The sequence below is a fragment of the Natrix helvetica genome (genome assembly GCF_964273705.1).
Source record: "Natrix helvetica genome assembly, chromosome: 15".
NCBI classification, from domain to species: Eukaryota; Metazoa; Chordata; class Lepidosauria; order Squamata; family Natricidae; genus Natrix; species Natrix helvetica.
In genome coordinates, this window is record NC_138565.1 from 1,848,021 (window position 1) to 1,862,669 (window position 14,649).

The 14,649-nt window shown below is 50.6% G+C and overlaps 2 protein-coding genes across 2 annotated transcripts; one reads left to right on the plus strand and one right to left on the minus strand.

The window, feature by feature from the left end:
• NDUFA8 (NADH:ubiquinone oxidoreductase subunit A8) lies at positions 1-3,769 on the minus strand. Its single transcript, XM_081967432.1, has 4 exons — positions 3,602-3,769; positions 2,020-2,183; positions 1,217-1,382; positions 1-304 (listed from the first exon to the last, which is right to left on the minus strand). Exons 1-4 carry the CDS (start codon positions 3,650-3,652, stop codon positions 167-169), a joined length of 519 nt encoding a protein of 172 aa, XP_081823558.1. The 5' UTR covers positions 3,653-3,769; the 3' UTR covers positions 1-166.
• Positions 3,770-3,841: 72 nt separating this feature from the next.
• MORN5 (MORN repeat containing 5) lies at positions 3,842-13,962 on the plus strand. Its single transcript, XM_081967431.1, has 6 exons — positions 3,842-3,937; positions 4,810-4,957; positions 6,178-6,289; positions 6,474-6,605; positions 13,311-13,384; positions 13,750-13,962. Exons 1-6 carry the CDS (start codon positions 3,891-3,893, stop codon positions 13,810-13,812), a joined length of 576 nt encoding a protein of 191 aa, XP_081823557.1. The 5' UTR covers positions 3,842-3,890; the 3' UTR covers positions 13,813-13,962.
• Positions 13,963-14,649: the final 687 nt, after the last annotated feature.

Consider the following 14,649-nt stretch of genomic DNA (forward strand, 5'->3'; position numbering starts at 1 on the left):
TCAGACCTCACAAAGAATATGCATTTAATGACCGTTGAGTACAGATAAGAACCATCGAACACCGACAAAGAGCATTCGACGGTCCACCCCCCAAAATACCCCCCCAAACCCTCGTGGTTTTCCTCTGAGGCTTGTGTAGGTGCAGTGCTGCCATTTTTTTCTTCCCCTACCAACTCCAGATATAACCTCGGTTGCCATATTTCGCAGGCTTGTATTCGCCTTCAGTTGGCGGGTTGGCTGGTGGTCTCGTCCGGGAATGGCAAGGGTTCTCGGGGAGGGGACGGTCGGTCTTCACTTTAGTCACCTGGAAAGGGAAAGAAGCACAAGAGAAGGTCACTGAGCAGAAGGGGTGGGATTGCTGCAAGGAAGAAGGCATTTCCAAAGAGGAGGCAGAGTGGAAGAGCAGGGAGGGACAGCTGAAGCTGGTTTAGAGGCAGTCAAGACCACGGGATCTCCCGCCCAGGGTTTTCTACTTGGGTGAGACTCAGTGGGCCTCTGTGAATACTTCCCTCCTACCCTCCTTTGGAAAAACTGCACGGGAAGCCATCTGATAAACATGCCAGAAGGTAAGGCTTGTTTGCTGGTGTGTGCAACCCTGTGAGCCAGCCCCCAAAACACAGCCACACAAGGAGACACGGAAGCAGGAAGGGGTCCCCTGCACCCCCTCAGGCACTGAAAACCCTCTGCTCCTCAGACCAGCCTATAAAGTAGCCAGAGTTTATTCTCCTTATGTACATTGAGAGCATCGGCACCAAAGACAAACTCCTTGTGTGTCCAATCACACTTGGCCAATAAAGAGTTCTATATTCTGTAAAGAATTCTAACTGCTCCCAAGCACTGGCTGTCTACGCAGGCAGGAACTAACGGCTCCTTTCCTAGCAAACTTCTTCCTACGTCACCAACTCACGTGTAAAACCACTGGCTCTGTCAGCATAAAAACAGGCCTGACAGGACCAGAAAGAGGGGAGTTAGACCCCCCGGCCTTCACATTCCAGAAACCTGCCATCCCCTTAAAGGGCTGGTTTAATCGGGCCACACTCCACAGCCACAGGCATCACAACAAAGAGCAAGGTCTTGCCACACTCTCAGAGGTGCAGTGTGAACGGAGGGTGGAGATCTCCGCACGATTGGAGATGGTGGGAAAGGAGAAACGAGCATTTGGGTCCACTGCGCATGAGGACATGCCTGGAGAGAGACACGTAAGGTCTTCGGTTACCTTTGACAGCTGACCCAGCTCCGGCCTCACCCAGCCCAGCTTGTCCAGCACACAATCATCGAAGAGCTGCTGCTGCTTCCGACAATGCTGAAACTTCAACATGTTGGACTCGTCGAGGCAGTTCCAGTATTGGTTGAAGGGCTCGGCGCAATGTAGCTTGATCTGCCTGTAAAAACCAAAAAACGCTGCGTCTGGTTAACCGAATAAAAGATGACCATTCCGAAAGATGACCCCCAGGCAGAATAAGAAGGGAAGGCGGGTGCATTAAATGACAACAACTTGGGTGCAACCCCAAAACATCTGGAGCCCCGCTTGAACTTCATCGACATTGACAAACTATCCATCGGTCAATTGCGGGAGGAAGATTTGCTTGGAACAGCTGACATCCTTTTAACCCCATTGAACAAAAACATCTGCCTACCTTGGGAAGGACTCAACTGGTGGACAAAAATGCCAATTCCAGTCCAAATACCTGCTGAATTGTGCAACGCACCATCCTAATTGATTATTTGAGCACTGTCGGCATTGACCATCTCTCCATCGGTCAATTGCAGAAGGCAGCATTGCTTGGAGCAGCTGACATCCTTAACACCATCAAACCTCCACATCTGCCCATACTAGGACTTTGGGGAGGTTTCAATAGGTCAGTTAAAATGCCAAATCCAGCCTGAACATCTGGCTGATTGACAATCCATAATACTTATTTCAACCCTGAGCTACAAACATTCTCCTTTATTATTATTACTTCCCTGACAGCACGTACCCCCCCTCACACAGTGCCCCCCCCGTGTCAGGAGACTCACTTGAAAAAGTTCACGGCGCACTTGCTCACGGCCCGGCCCTCCTTCAAGCACTTCCGTGGGTCCCTCTCCTCCCAACGGCAGAGCATGAACTCCTTGTTGATCCGGTCACACTGTGAGCCATAGTGGTGGGCACCTGCCTTCAGGACGGCAGTGCCAACGGGCAGCTGAGGAGCAAGGAAGGAAGTCAATGTTGCCATCTTGCAGACCCTCAACGTTTCATAACACATATAAACTTTATATCACTTGTCAAATATAACGAAGATGAACATTGTTTTATTTGTTTTAAAATGGGATTAGAAAGGGGACATTTTAAAAATATAATTGTGGCATAATTAAAAATTAGAAAGGGGAACAATGGAAGATTATAATTCAATATTCAATTACTATTAGAATTATATAAGTTTGTTAAACATAACAAGTATGATTATTGGTATTTTATCTGTAGTAAAAGGAGTGATATCAAGAATATGGAGATTGGCAAAAAAAATCAATATATTGAAATATTGAATAATTAAGGAAAGATTATAATTCAACAAAATATGTGTATTATCACTAAAAGTCTGTAAGATTGTTAATTGGGTTGAATATGAAGGGTGTTGTTTTATTTGTACTAAAATGTAACTCTAGTTCCACACTGTTCACACGACGATGTGTTTGTAGAATTTTTGTTTTTAAACAAATAAAAAAATAAATAGACTTCAGTGCTGTAAGAGGGGTCAGGGAGAAGCCTCTGCTCATCCCCTTTCCCAATAGGGGACTCTCAACAGGGTTACAATATTTAGTATATTCATTTATTTGTTTATATTTTAAGAAAATTAATAATTATTAAGGACATTAGTATTACTGCGAACTTTTACATCTGCACCTGCAGTTTTCGTAGGCTTGTTTCTTCTCCTTTCTTCCGCATGCCAAAGTCACCTTGGGTGAGATGGGCAGTTATGCAAATTTGATTAATGAATAAAATTCATGAATATCCAGCCTGGCTCTTCATCGATTCTTACTTCATTTCCCTCCCCCCCCCTTTTCAAATATAATCTTCCTGCCGGTTGCCAAATCCATGCTAGGAGAAGGACTAAACTTTTAACTTCTGAAAGTCCAGGTAACAAATGTTGGGGGGGGGGGGGATGGGGATACTTGTTTTATTTGTTTATTTCTTGTATTATTATTTTTTGCTTGCAAAATTTACGGGGCTCCCATCTTAGCCAGTCCAATCTTCCTGCTGGGTGTCAATTGCATGCTGGGAGAAGGAGGAAACTGGAGGAAATGAATAATTTTTGCAAAATATATATATATATGCATATATAAATATAAATATATATGAATATGTGTGTATGTGTGTGTGTATATATACATACATACACACACACACACACACACACATACATGCATATTTGAGGGGGGTGGAGGAGGCTTCAAGGGAATTGGGAGGGGGGGCTGCAGGTGCAGGCCTGGACTGACCCCTCCTCCTGGGGGGGCTTGGGGAGGTCAACACTGGGGGGGTCAGAGGTCACGGGAAGTCAGGCGAGTGAGGAAACTGAGGCACCGCTTGGGGCGGGCCAGAAGGCTCCAGAGAGCGGCTCACCTCCGGCACGTCCAGCTCCTCCAGCGGGGGCACCTCCACCAGCCCCGTCATGGCCGGAGAAGCGCCGCACCTTGAACTCCCCTTCGCTGCCGCCGCCGCCGCCTCCGATGCCTCCACAGGGCCTCAGGACGCCACGGCGCATGCTCCCCTGGCCACGCAGGCGCAGAAGCCCCGCTCTGGCCCTCTCCGGCGCAGGGTGGGGCGAACGCCGCGGCCACGCCTCTCCCAGCCTCGCCCCCCGCGTTGCCTAGGCGACGGAGACGCGCGAGACAGAGAGACCCGCCCCGCCATGCAGTACACGGGCAGCTTCTACCGCGGGCAGCGCGTCAACGGCAGGTGCACGTGGGGACGCGCCCCTCTCTCCTGCAGGGCCCTTTGCAAAGGGGGGGATGGGTGCAAAGAAGGGGTGCAAGGGTCTCGTGCAAACGTTTTAATAGGAGGTTGCAACGGGGAGCCTCTGTTCGCGTGCAAAGGAGGGAGGGCGCCTGAATGCCTAGGAGATGCGGGATGCCCCGTAAAGACTCGGGTGGGGTGGGGGGGCATGCGGTACACGCGGTCCATTAATATGCAACCCTAATAAATCATAAATCTCCCGTAAAGATGATGCAGGCGTGTCTAGATAATGCTAATCCCCCTCTTAAGAGTAAGACTGCAGGGGGGCTCTGGCGGGGGGGGGGGTTGATGAGGGGGTTCTCCCTGCCTATTAATAGGTCCAAAGGGTAATGCATGATAACACACACACGTTTGACATATGGTGCTTACGGGAAGGGGGTGTAGGCTATAGAATAGAACAGGAATATAGAATATAAAATAGAATAGAACAGAGGAGAGGAGAAAAGAAGAGAAATATGGAATAGAATAGAATAGAGAAGGGAAGAGAGTAGAGTAGAGAATAGAATAGAGAACAGAGAATAGAATAGAGAATAGAATAACAGAGTTGGAAGGGACCTTGGAGGTCTTCTAGTCCAACCCCCCTGCTTAGACAGGAAACCCTACACTATTTCAGACAAATGGTTATCCAATGTCTTCTTAAAAACCTCCAGTGTTGGAGCATTCACAATTTCACAACTGGGAGGGAAGTTGCCACCCTTCCTTGCATGAGGGTGAAGCCCCCACCTGGGCAAGGACGGGCCGAGTGGGGAGGGGGCCTGTGTGGTTGGGGAGAGGGGTAGACTAGATGCCTGATAGTTTCTCTGGGCTCCCCTCAGGTTGGAAGGGACAGGGACGTACACCCTCCCCACCGACACCAAGTACGAGGGCAAGATGAAGGACGGGATGTTCCACGGGAAAGGGACTCTGCTCTTCCCCAGCGGAAGCAAATATGAAGGGACTTGGGACAAAGGCATCTGTGTGGAGGTATGGCTTCATCCTGGGAAGGGGGGGCCTCGGGGGGTTCTTGAGCGACAATCTCCTTGACACCCTGGTGGGAGCTGATCTTCACCCATCTGGACCTAGGAGGAGCTCCTGCCATGGGGAGCCACCCTCCATCTCCGAAGCCTTGGTAGATGCCTCCTGGGGTGGGAGTCCCAAGCAAACCACTGTGTGCTAAGACAACACTGAATGGATTGTCCCATAAGGACCTTTTAGGACTACTGGATGGATGGACCTTAAATGTCCTTCACGGATGTCCATCCTCTTTGGAAATACCACGCCTTGCTTAGTGCGTCTTACTACCTCTACCTGCCTTGTTGGTCATTCCCAACTAGTTTCCTGTGTTTGATAAAACAGTTTTATAACTTACTAGGTGTGGCCCAGGTATGTATTTATCCCAATCGTCAGAGGTGGGATCCAGCAGGTTCTGACCAGTTCTAGAGAACCGGTAGCGGAAATTTTGAGTAGTTCGGAGAACGGGTAAATAGCACCTCTGACTGGCCCTGCCCCCATCTATTCTCTGCCTCCCCAGTCCCAGCTGATCTGGAGGGAATGGGGATTTTGCAGTATCTTTCCCCTGCCCACCAAGCCATACCCACAGAACCGGTACTAAAAAGAATTGAATCCCACCATTGCCAATCATGTATTAGAGGGAGCCCCCTTGTGGATACTGCGAAGCCGTTACCATGGAAACTCCACTGTGCTGTACAGTAGAAGCCATTTTAAGGCACAACAGGCTGTATCTTAACAGAACTTGAATCCAAAATGCACACTATCACTGTCAAACGTACTGTGACTTGGCCCTATAGATATAATTCAGTCCTTTTCATTTCAGCGGCCCAGGCGTTCTGGAGTTATGCTGGAACACACACACAGGGACACACACACACTGAGGGGTGTTAGGGGTGTTTTTACCCCCACAGTATTTGTTTCCAGAGAGTAAGGCAGTTGTGTACCAAGTTTGGTTGAAATTGCTTGAGGCGTTCCCGAGTTATGCTGGGACATGCGTACACACACAAAACCATTTAGATAAATAAATAGATGGCAGTTTGATAAGCAGGCCCATTCACACAATCTGAGAAGGGAGAGAGGCCATCCTTGGGGACACAGGGGGAGTTCTTAAACCACAACACAGCCAAGAAACAGGAAGTTGGATCTGAACGCTTCGTCCTGCTCAACCTTAACTTTAAATTTGCCCCCGGCAGGGGAGCTACACCTTTTCGGATGGTTTGGAATACAAAGACAATAAATGGCATTATTGCGACGGCTACGACCGGAGGTTTTACACCGAAATCTGCAATGGCCTGAAGCCAGCAGGTAGAGCCTTGGGTCAGCCCGACGACGGCATTGTTGGTGCTGCCTCTCTTAGGGAAGTGGGCAGAGACTCTCCCTGCTGGCCGGGAGACCTCAGAGACTTGATATCGGGGCTCCTGGTACGAAGCAGTAAACGTTGAGCTATTTTGTCCGGGTTTTTTTGCTTTTCACCTCCTCTCTTCCCAAGGGATTTCCCAGCTGACCAACCTGGATCCCCCAAGGCAGATCCCGCCCGGCTGCTACGACTGCGGAGACGGCTTCTACAACCCCAAGACCAGAGTGGTGGTGGATTACCGGCACCGCTTCCTGAGAAATGCAGGTAGGCCCCCCATTCCCCTGCGCATCCCTTTCAAGTTGGCTGCAAGGCGGACGTCCCACTCCTCCTGGGGAAACGATGGGCAGGCCAGACCTGGCCTTGGTGTCCTTCCCCATGGAAAAGGAGTGGGGGGGGGATTAGGACCCTTAAGATCAGCTGCCTTAAGACCCCCGAAGGTCACTTGGACTCTAGAGACTCCACTGTAAGGATCGGTCATGGCCTTGACAGGGTTAGGACAGAATAGAATAGAATAGAAAATAGAATAGAATAGAATAACTGGAAGGGACCTTGGAGGTCTTCTAGTCCAACCCCCTGCCTAGACAGGAAACCCTATACCACTTCAGACAAATGGTTCTCCAACATCTTCTTAAAGACTTCCGGTGTTGGAGCATTCACAACTTCTGGGGGCAAGCTGTTCCACTGATCAATTGTTCTATCAGGAAATTTCTCCTTAGTTCTCAGTTGCTTCTCCCCTTGATTGGTTTCCACCCGTTGCTTCTTGTCCTGCCTTCAGGTGCCTTGGAGAATAGCTTGACTCCCTCTTCTTTGGGGCAGCCCCTGAGATATTGGAAGACTGCTATCATGTCTCCCCTGGTCCTTCTTTTCTTTAACTAGACCTACCCAGTTCCTGCAACCGTTCTTCATATGTTTTAGCCTCCAGTCCCCTAATCCTCTTGGTTGCTCTTCTCTGCACCTCTTTGGGTTGGTGAGATGCGTCCTGCAACATCTCCAGAACTTTGTCCTAGGTGGGACTGAGCCGTCTCTCCCGCCAAGCCCTCCCTGCAACCCAATCTCAATGCCTCTGGGTGCCATCAGACCAAACTCCTCTGGTTCAGTGTCCCAGCCATGATGGAGTGAGATCAGCACAACCTTTGCCAACACAGGAATGGTGACCGAAAGGGACTCCTTGGGATTCTTCTTCCCCCGCTCGTCTTCGCTTTAACGCACCCTTTGTTTCCTTCTATTGCTATAAACTTTGAGCGACAGCCGCAGCAACAATCGTTGTGAAAATCCCGCTTTGCAAAGGGGTGCCTGGGCCGTGTGTGCAGGAGCGTGGCCCCCTCCTCCCTCCCTCTGAGAACACGGGTGTGAAGATGGGATCCTGTGCCAAAGCCCGTCCCTTCCTTTAAAGGGCAGGGACACAATTGAAATCCGCAGCGTTTGTCTGCCCTTAGAGGGACGCTGGCCGTCCCCGGAGGGTCTTCCAAAGCCGGCCGGGGCCACAGAGGTGACAAGAGAGGCGGGGGGAGCGTGCAAGGGAAGGGTCAGCCGTGAGGGGGAACGGATCCAGGACTGCTCCTTCGCCGGAAAAGCAGGAAAACCCTGGCAGGCGACTGCCCAGATCTGGAAGCATCAAAAACAGATGGCAGGAAATATTTAGGAACCTCTGGGCGAGCCGGTTTTGCTGACCGTCCCCCTCTTCCTAAGGAGCTGGGTTCGAGGAAGAGACCGCTTTCCCCTCGAGGGCAGGTAGACCCACCCGGGGAGAAACTAAACTCTGCCTCCGCCTGGGATTCGAAAGAGGAATTGCAAAGAGGCCTGCGTCTTCCTCCTTGAATGAGACTTTTCCACCCTGAGATTTCCCCTGCCCTCTTCTTCTGCTCCTCCCTGGCACTTCTGCAGCACTGAATCCCCCCCCCCCTCTCTCTCTCTCTCTGCCCGCCCATGCCTGGCATCGCTGCCGGGTCCCCCCCCCCCCGGGAGCACACCTGGCCCTTTGAAAAACAGGGCAGGAAATGGCCTGTGACACCCAGGCCCCCGTTAGTTGTGACGGGTTCAAACGGCAATTGTGCAAGTCGCAAATTGAAACTGTTAGCCTGGAAGGAACTGAATAAGTGTGGCTGCTCAGATACTTTTTCGTGGATGGCTTTGGGTTTTGATCAAGCAATGAAAGTCCCCCTGGGTTTTGTTTTTTTTAAACATACTATAGTATAACTCTCTCTCTTTTTTTCCCCTTCTTCCTCTTTTCTGCTTTTGTATATTTAATCATTGTGAATTATAAGCCGTGTGAAAGATTTTAGCTCTGGGGCATTTGCCAGATGGTTGATTCTGCTATTTTTTCCCCCCTCTTTTTCTTTTGCACAACAAAGGACATAATGTTTGTGGCAAGCCCTGAGAAATTGTTGGTAATCAGTGTATTCTTCAAAGAACGGGCGCCAGACCTGTTTGCAAGAATGTTCGGTTTGTGCCGAAATTAATCACGAGCTCTTTTGAGTCTGCTCCTGGGCAGGGAACAAAACCCATTGTGTGCCACTTTCCATCATGCAGCCCTCTGGAGGGCAGAGAGATGGGACGGGTGAGAGCGAGAGAGCGCCTTTCTTTTTCTCCCCACCCCCCCCCCCCTTCCTACATATATTTGGTTGTCAGTATATGGATCAGTGCAGCCGTTGCTTCAGAAATCACCGCTTGGTGCAGCTTCCTTAGACAAACTCAAAGGATCTGGTTTTGTCATGGAAACTTTCTGGGGGAAGAAGGGTATTTTGTGGACCCTGCTCTCCGGGAGCTGTTGATTAGCAGTGCCCAAAATTGGGTGTGGAGTTGGAAGGCAATGCACACATCTGGTCAGCGGAGGCTTTGGAGCTGCAAAATCTTTTGAGCTCTCTTGTGAGTGAGGAGGGTTGGGGAGGAGCAGGGTCCAGTCCTGGAGGCTGGGGAAGGCTCTGATGAGGGCTCTGTGTCGGAGGCAGAGACGGGACTGAGGCCATCTGGCAATTCTCAGCTGCCTACGGAGCTAGAGAGCAGTGAGGCAGAGGAACAGCTGGAGCCTCTTTCCAGTGTGCGCATGCGCAGAGCTGCCAGAAGAAAAGAACAGCTCAGAAATCAGGGTCGACTTGGGAGTGAAGCCACAGGTGGACGGTGAATGGCCCCTCCCATAGGAAACAAAAGACGAGCGAAAGGGGAGTGGGGTTTGCAGGAAACAATTCGGTCGGTCGGTCGGTCGGTCGTTAGATTCGTCTCAGGAGTGTGAAGATCTGTCCGTGAATCTCAGAGACTCTGTGCCCAGTCTTTCCTCATTTGGAAAATATTTACCTGGCAGCTTTCCAAGACAGATAAGTCCTGTGGTCCCAAATATTCCTTTGAAAGGCTGTTTGCCAGGCCTCGGCTGAAGGTGAAGGAGAGGAATTCACATTTGTTTCATAAAAGGGGTTTTGTCGGGACCAGGACTCTGCTTTGGGCTTTTTGGGGAAGCCTAAGTCAGAACAGCCTCCAGGATTGGGAATGGCAGGTAAGGTAGATTCAGGGACCCTTTCTCTGCTCTTATTTAATTCAGCCCTGGGTGGATTTTAGAGGAAGGGCAACGTTCAAAGCCAGACTAGGAAAGTGTCCATGTGTGACTCTTCAATGCCCCTGTCAGACCCACAATCTGATCCAGATCGGAAGACTGTTTCCCAGCTTCCAGTGACTTCTCCCACCACTGCCTGGCCCTAGGCCACCCATGATGGCTTAGCAGGAGGACCTGGTGGCATTCAGCTGTGGGCATTCAGGGCACCAGGGTCCCTGGTCTTCCTCCCCAGCCTTCCTACCTAAAATCACCTTCCTCCCATTTGAGTAGAAACTGAGCACATTCCCCCTGGGGGTGGGGGGTCCCTGCCTCAGCCGCTTCTTCATGACAGGGACCGGGATCTTTGGCATCTGGCCCACCCTCGGGGTTTCCAGGCCCTAAAATAAAGACTGCTTCGAAACCTGCAAAGATTGAAATCCTGGCTTGCCAAGACCAACAATGAAGGTTTGGGTCTGAGCTCTCCGCCACAGAGACGTTGAGGATTGATTGGCAGGGCCGCCTCCGAGCCGATGGTTAAGTCTGCTGCGTAACTTTAACGAACTGATCGTTTCAAACCAGCCTGGAGCGTTCCTGTTAATGGGCCATTTGTAATTGCCCCAGTTAAATGGAAACCAGCAGCTAAGATGTCCCTCCTGGTTGGCAGCCAAAGATGGCGGGGAACTTTCGGGATTGTGGTTGGCCTGGAAGTCACAGGGAGGAAGGTCAGTCCAGAGAAGGCTTCCCAACTGCGGTTCTTTATTTTACTGAGATTCCTGAAAGTCACCCTTGTGTATTGTTGTTAGTTGCGAAGTTGCGTCCAACTCATCTTGACCCCATGGACAACGTTCCTCCAGGCCTTCCTGTCCTCTCCCATTCTCTGGAGTCCATTGAAGCTCCTGCCGGCTGCTTCGGTAACTCCATCCAGCCACCTCCTTCTCTGCCCTCCCCTTCTTCTTCTTCTGCCCTCCATCGTTCCCAGCATGAGGCTCTTCTCCAGGGAGTCCTTCTTCCTTCTCATTAGGTGGCCAAAGGATTTGAGTTTCCTCTTCAGGATCTGGCCTTCTAAAGAGCAGTCAGGGTTGATCTCCTCTAGGACTGACCGGTTGGATGGCCTTGCAATCAAATTGCAGTCAGCCGCCAATCAGCAGAAGTAGCCTGCAGTACTGCACCCTAACCATTGCGCCACCTCAACTCTGCAACAGAGTTGGAAGGGACCCTGGAGGTCTTCTAGTCCAACCCTCTGCTCAAGCAGAAAACACTAGACCATTGCAGACCAATGTTTGTCCAATCTCTTCTTCAAAACTCTATCCAGGCTCCATTCAAACTGAAGTAAATACGGACACTCCCCAGGGATTCAATACCTCTCCTGCCCTTCCTTGGTGGCACGCAAAAGGATGCCAATCCAGGGTGACTTTGCCCCTTTCTCGGTCCAGCCAGGACTCTCCTCCTTGGGTGCAAATGGGGACCACTGAAAAAGGGGAAGTCGCAAAGATAATAAATCTTATCCCGATGGGATTCCGCCCCACCCATCATACCAAAGGCAGAGCCCCCAATTGCACCAGGGTGACAATTTCTAGTTGATTAAAGAGTATTTGTATTCTTGCTTCTCCCTCTCCTCCCCCCACCCTGCCCGACCCCCAGTGCCACTTTTTTTTTTAACAAAAAAGAGGAAATCACATCCGAAGGCAAAGATGTGCCTCTACGCCCCTATTAATATCGCCCAACAATTGTCTTAGCTTAAAAAAATAAAAAATAAAATAAAAGAGGAAGGTAATTACAACTTTGCCGCCTGGGAGCGCTAATCAAAGTCTGTCGGGGCTTTTAATTCCGTTTTAAATATGGATGAAAACCCAACTCTTCAGGCTCACCCCGGTGCGGCGGGGCGAGGGACGGCACGAGGGGGAACCGGGGCGGTGAAGAGCAGCTGCTGCCGAGCCCGGCCCGGCATCTGTGATTTAAATTGTTAGCTGCACCGTCAGGTAGAGTGCAAGAAGACATGATGGAGAGGCTGTTAAAATCCCTGGCCGCCAATTACCAACAATCAGGGAGGAGACCCGAACTCGTTCAGCACAATAAACCCAGTTTGCCTTGTTTCATCCTGAAGAGGCTACAGCTGCAGTGATTCAGAGCAGGCAGGCGTGATTAGCAGGCAGGCTGCCTCCTCTTCCTCTCCAGCCGTTAACCCTTCGCTCGGCTGTCCCCACCCACGCCTGGACAGGCCGTGGGAGGGTTGCCAGTCCTTCTGGGGAGGTCCAGGGAGAGAGTTGGGGGGGGGGGTGAGGGATGCCCTGAGCCCTTTGCATCCCTCAGCATTGAAGCAGGAGAAGCTCCCACCGCAGAGACGGAAAAGATACCTGATTTCCTGTCCTTTCCCTGGTCAAAAGTCTTGGTGTTTTTCCCTGCGGGGAAGGCGGTGAATGTAGAGACCAGACCCGCGTATTTCCCTGCAAATAGGCAGAATCACAACCAGCGCAGGAGGTTACGAGGCGAGATTCGCGTTCCTGGGTGTGTGGGGTCCAGTCCCGTCTTGTAGCAAATTACCTGGGGGGACATGGGGCCAGCCGTGCCCCACCCACGGAGCCTGGACATTTATAGCCCCTCCGAAATCTCACTGGGGAGCGGCCCCCAGGCTCCGTTCTCACCCCTTCCTTCACCCCTCTTGGCCACAACTGGGAACTTTGCGACGTGGGTACAAGCTGGATTCCCAGAGGCAAAAAAAAAAAAAAGGAATGAAAATCTATTTATTGGGGATCCCGGAGTTAGTTTCCTTCGGTGACCAGATTAACCGCCTAACACTTAAGCCACATGGGATGTAGAATCAGTTTAGATGGGAAGATTCAGAGCGTTTCAGTGGACTTGATTAAAACGGCCTTCAACCCCTCCCCCCCAATGCATGGGAACCCCCCCCCCCAGATTTATTAAATCATAAGCTCACCCTTCCACGCTTTCTGAAATCTCCTGAACAAAGGGCCAGGTTTTGACAGCATGAAAAACGACCTAAATGAAATGAGGGGCGCTGTTAAAAGGCAGTCAGACTGTGGTCACGTCCAGGGCAGGGAATCGGACTAAGTCATCACTTACCTGGAGTAAACCCTATTTAAACTTGGTTGGGCTTATTTCCAAGTCCAGCCGCCTTGCTAAACTAACCGAAAACGACACCCACGTGGCCCCTTTGCCAGCCCAAAATGCATTGGCTTTCTCTTGGAGAGGAAAACTTTGGCTTCCTTTCGATCTGCCTTGAAAAAAAATAATCCTCCTTTTATGTCTTAAATTCTTAAGTCTTCATTGTTCTTCCGCTCAGCCCTTGGGCCAAAACTCCCCCGTTTGACAAGGAAAAGCCAAGACACACACACAACACATGCACACAAATGAAATCCATTTTAATTCTCCTCTTGTGTCTCTCCCCCCCCACAACCACAATTAACCCCCCCATCGTCTCCCCTTAGATGACGATGAGCACGAATGGATTGTGAAAACATGCCGGAAAGGCTGGGACGAATGCGTTGGCTTCAAGCCGAAGGTGAGCTGGGCAGAGGGCGAGGGAAGGGCCCGGCTCCCCTTGGGTTTTTCCCGCCTGAGGACCCCTCCCCTATAATTTCTCCATTACAGCCGACGCGGCCTCCCCCTGCCAAGAGAAGGGTGCCCAGCGGCTTTCCTTTCATCGGGGGCCGTAAGCGGAAATGGTGAGCCAATCGCCCGCAATTAGGGTCCTATTCCTCCCAGGTTGGCAAGTGGGATGCCCGTCATAAGCCCCCAGCCCATCCTTTGCCCGATGCCCTCTGGGTTCATTGTCCTCCCCCGAGGAGACAAGGAGTCAGGTTTCATTGTGGGTTTTCTGTTGTTGTTGTCTGTTTGTTTTGCCCTCCACAACATCACGGTCCCAAGGCCAAGAAAGGGAGCCCGGCTGAGGAGTCTCAAAGCAAAGAAAAAGGAACCGGTCTTCCGTGATGTCAGTGCCCGCACCTCGACTCGACTTAACTTTATTTATTACACAAATAAGACATTTACGAAGCACGACAATAAAAGGGAGCTAATAAAACAAACATTGGTTTTGACCTTTTTTTGTTTCGTTTTGAATTTTTTTTTTAAAAAAAAGTGCTTTACAATTTTTCTTTTCTTTTTTTTTTTCATTATTCCCTCCCCTCCCCCCTCCCTCCCCCAGTGCCCACCCCTCGTCTCTTTATTTTAAATAAATTACCGGTCCTGACCGCCTGTTCTTCCGAAGGTTATTTTTAGCCATGTTCACCTAGACATGCACAAATTGCCACAATCTACAAAAAAAACAGTCTGCTCTTTTTCTTACCCGAGACAATTTGGCACAGCTCGGGAGCCCCCCCCCCCCCCCCCGGCTTCTCCTGACCGGGCCAGGCAGTTACCCTTCCGTCTGCTGGAACCCCCCCCCCATTCTGCTCCCCCCAACTTTAAAAAAAAGAAGCAGAAAGAGGGAGACCCAACGCTGCTTTTCCGAGACTGCCCCCCCCTCCCCCTGCGAGCCCAAGCTGTTTCAATTAAATACACGTTGTTGGCGTGGATATTTCAGAATATTTTTCGAACAAAATTTGGCCCTTCTTAGTTCCTGGAAATTAATTCTGTCGCCTCCTCTGTCTTCCCGCATCCCACTGGATTCTACTTTGATTTTTTCCTTCAGCTCTTAGAGCGATAGAAAAATCCAAATGTATTCCATAAAGGAAACCGAATTCCAAAGCGAATTCCTTTGGACTAATATTCCTAATCGCTGGCCCTCAGAATTAGGCTTTTTGCACAGTGTGACTGTGAGAACGACGG

What these genes read in the sequence shown, in the direction of transcription:
- NDUFA8 (XM_081967432.1), bottom strand. Translation starts at nt 3,652, where the DNA reads ATGACGGGGCTGGTGGAGGTGCCCCCGCTGGAGGAGCTGGACGTGCCG. An exon ending in AGGAGCTGGACGTGCCGGAG is followed by an intron (nt 2,184 to 3,601) that starts GTGAGCCGCTCT and finishes CTTGCTCCTCAG; the next exon opens with CTGCCCGTTGGCACTGCCGT. An exon ending in TGCGCCGTGAACTTTTTCAA is followed by an intron (nt 1,383 to 2,019) that starts GTGAGTCTCCTG and finishes TGGTTTTTACAG; the next exon opens with GCAGATCAAGCTACATTGCG.
- MORN5 (XM_081967431.1), top strand. Translation starts at nt 3,891, where the DNA reads ATGCAGTACACGGGCAGCTTCTACCGCGGGCAGCGCGTCAACGGCAG. An exon ending in GGGCAGCGCGTCAACGGCAG is followed by an intron (nt 3,938 to 4,809) that starts GTGCACGTGGGG and finishes GGCTCCCCTCAG; the next exon opens with GTTGGAAGGGACAGGGACGT. An exon ending in GCGTTGGCTTCAAGCCGAAG is followed by an intron (nt 13,385 to 13,749) that starts GTGAGCTGGGCA and finishes CACGGTCCCAAG; the next exon opens with GCCAAGAAAGGGAGCCCGGC.